We start from the raw sequence: 2,500 nt of genomic DNA, 5'->3' as shown, positions 1-2,500 counted from the left end.
CACACACACACACCTTAAACACACTCACACACACACTCCTTTAATACACTCACACACACACTGTTAGTACACTCACTCAGAGATGTGCAAAGATACATCAAGATGTATCTTGTTACAAGATACAAAATATCCCTCAAATACATGGATCAAAAAAAATACAAAATACTGGTGCCAGAAAATGTATCAAGGTAAAATACACGTATTTTGTATTTTCAAAATACAGGAAAATACATTTGTAACATTGGGCATTCTCAATTTGTACAAAATGGCAGAACACTCAGATTTTTATAATGTACACAAGGCTCTGGTGCGAGTTTGAACCTTACAGGAAGGAAGAACAGGAAGTAGAATGCTACTGTATGGCGCCCTGAATATTATAATGTTACCCACCATGTACGATGCAATATGTAGCCAGACATAAATTACACATCTAGCTAACACTTGCTGGCTACCCATGGCTAACCAGTCTTATCTGCTCATCCAGCTGTTTCATGTTGTTAGCTATCCAAGCTGACCTGTAGCACTAATATAGCTAGCTGTCTTGCTGGCTCACTCACTTCTTTAGCCACCGGGCCACACGAATCGATTGTGTTTATCTATAGCCTTTACCTACCGCATTCAACATGTGTAATTTCTAAAAAGTAAGATATATTTTATATAGTTATTGCAGTGCAGATAAATGTTTACCTTGACAGACAGTCCACTGCACTGGTTGAGACAATCTGCACTATTTCGCGAACATAATCATTTACTCTATTTGTGCGACTGGTGTCGACCATTCTGTGAATTGTTCTGTTGTTAATCAAGGAGGATAAAGGGGAACAGGCTGAAAGTAATGATAGATTTAAAGGTGGTGTTCCGGCTTCCCCTGTTTCCAGCTCACGCGCTGCCAGTGGTGTGAGTGTGTCTAAGTGTATTTTTCTTCATTTTAAGATGTAGTTACATGATTTTTTTATGTTTTATAAATCATGGAGAAAGTATTTTGAATATATATTTTGAAAATACTTTAGAGTGGAGTAATTTTGTATCTTGTTACAAATTACACTTGAATTTTTTCAGCCCTGTCAAATTACAAAATACTCAAAAGTAATTGAAATACGTATTTCAAATACAAGCAACAGAAACACTGCCCATCTCTGCACTCACACACACACACACTCACTCACACACTCACACTCACTCACACACTCACTCACTCACTCACTCACTCACACACACACTGTTAGTATACTCACACACTCATTCACACTCATACACTCACACACTCACACACACACTCACACACTCACTCACTCACTCACACACTGTTAGTATACTCACACACTCACTCACTCACTCACACACTCACTCACACACACTCACACACTCACGCACACTCATACACTCACACACTCACACACACACTCACTCACACACTCAATCACTCTCTCTCATACACACACATACACACACACAAACACTCACTCACACACTCACTCACTCAGTCACTCACACACTCACTCACACACTCACACACACACACATTCACCTAGATGTTCACACACACACACACACACACATATTCACTTAGACTCACTCACACACACACCAACACAAACATACAGGTTTTTCTCTGAGCATTACCTTTGGATCCCTGGGTGTTAAGAATGAGATTTTGAATTTCTTGCCTCTCTTCTGTTGCTGAAAAGATAGAAAGAGGGAATGAGAGAGGCGGAGTGGAGAGGAAGTGTGTGGAGTCAGAGGGAAGGAAGGAATCTGAGGAAGACAACGCCCTGCATACACACATACAGATCAGAGGAGGGCGTAACGCCCTGTTCAGAACTGCAGTGTGTCAACACACAGGAGAGCGTTGGGGGGAATTAACACAGCGGAGAGACATACCGATCTGCAGTCTTCCCCTCCATCCTGCTCTTCATCGTCTCCCTCTCTGCCTCTGAAGAGATCTGCCCCTTTCTCTGAACACTCATCCCCACTCCTCTCCTGGAAACACACACACCTTTAACACACTCACACACACCTGTAACACACTCACACACACACCTTTAACACACTCACACACACTCCTGTAACACACTCACACACACTCTGTTAATGCACACACACACCTTTAACACACTCATACACACACTGTTAATGCACACACACTCACACACACACCTTTAACACACTCACACACACTCCTGTAACACACTCACACACACTCTGTTAATGCACACACACACCTTTAACACACTCATACACACACTGTTAATGCACACACACACACACACACACACACACACACACACACTCCTTTAACACACTCACTCACTCACTCACTCTCTTTACCTTCGAATCTCTTCTTGGGATGAATTGTAAGCTGAATCTCCTTCCTCTCTTCTGAAAGGGAGTTGAAATGAGGGAGGTGAGGATATGGGCGGAGAACAGAAAGAAGTGCTGAGGATGATGGGAAGGCTAGGCGGGGCTACACACTGCACTACACTGCACACAGATCACACCA

At 42.5% G+C, this 2,500-nt stretch overlaps 1 protein-coding gene across 1 annotated transcript in view; it reads right to left on the bottom strand.

Annotated features, from left to right (window-relative positions):
• The window catches only part of LOC118793460, a 16,926-nt gene that overhangs the window by 6,603 nt on the left and 7,823 nt on the right, over nt 1–2,500 (bottom strand). The window contains exons 9-11 of the mRNA XM_036551652.1: nt 2,329–2,379; nt 1,882–1,980; nt 1,624–1,680 (exon numbers count right to left, since the gene is read on the bottom strand). Of these exons, the coding sequence (XP_036407545.1) occupies nt 1,624–1,680; nt 1,882–1,980; nt 2,329–2,379 (207 nt within the window). The remainder of the gene's footprint in view (nt 1–1,623; nt 1,681–1,881; nt 1,981–2,328; nt 2,380–2,500) is intronic.

Source organism: Megalops cyprinoides, chromosome 18, assembly GCF_013368585.1.
Source record: "Megalops cyprinoides isolate fMegCyp1 chromosome 18, fMegCyp1.pri, whole genome shotgun sequence".
In the NCBI taxonomy this organism is placed as follows: Eukaryota; Metazoa; Chordata; class Actinopteri; order Elopiformes; family Megalopidae; genus Megalops; species Megalops cyprinoides.
The sequence above is the reverse complement of the archived record's forward strand: the minus strand, read 5'-3'. Positions and strand labels throughout refer to the sequence as shown.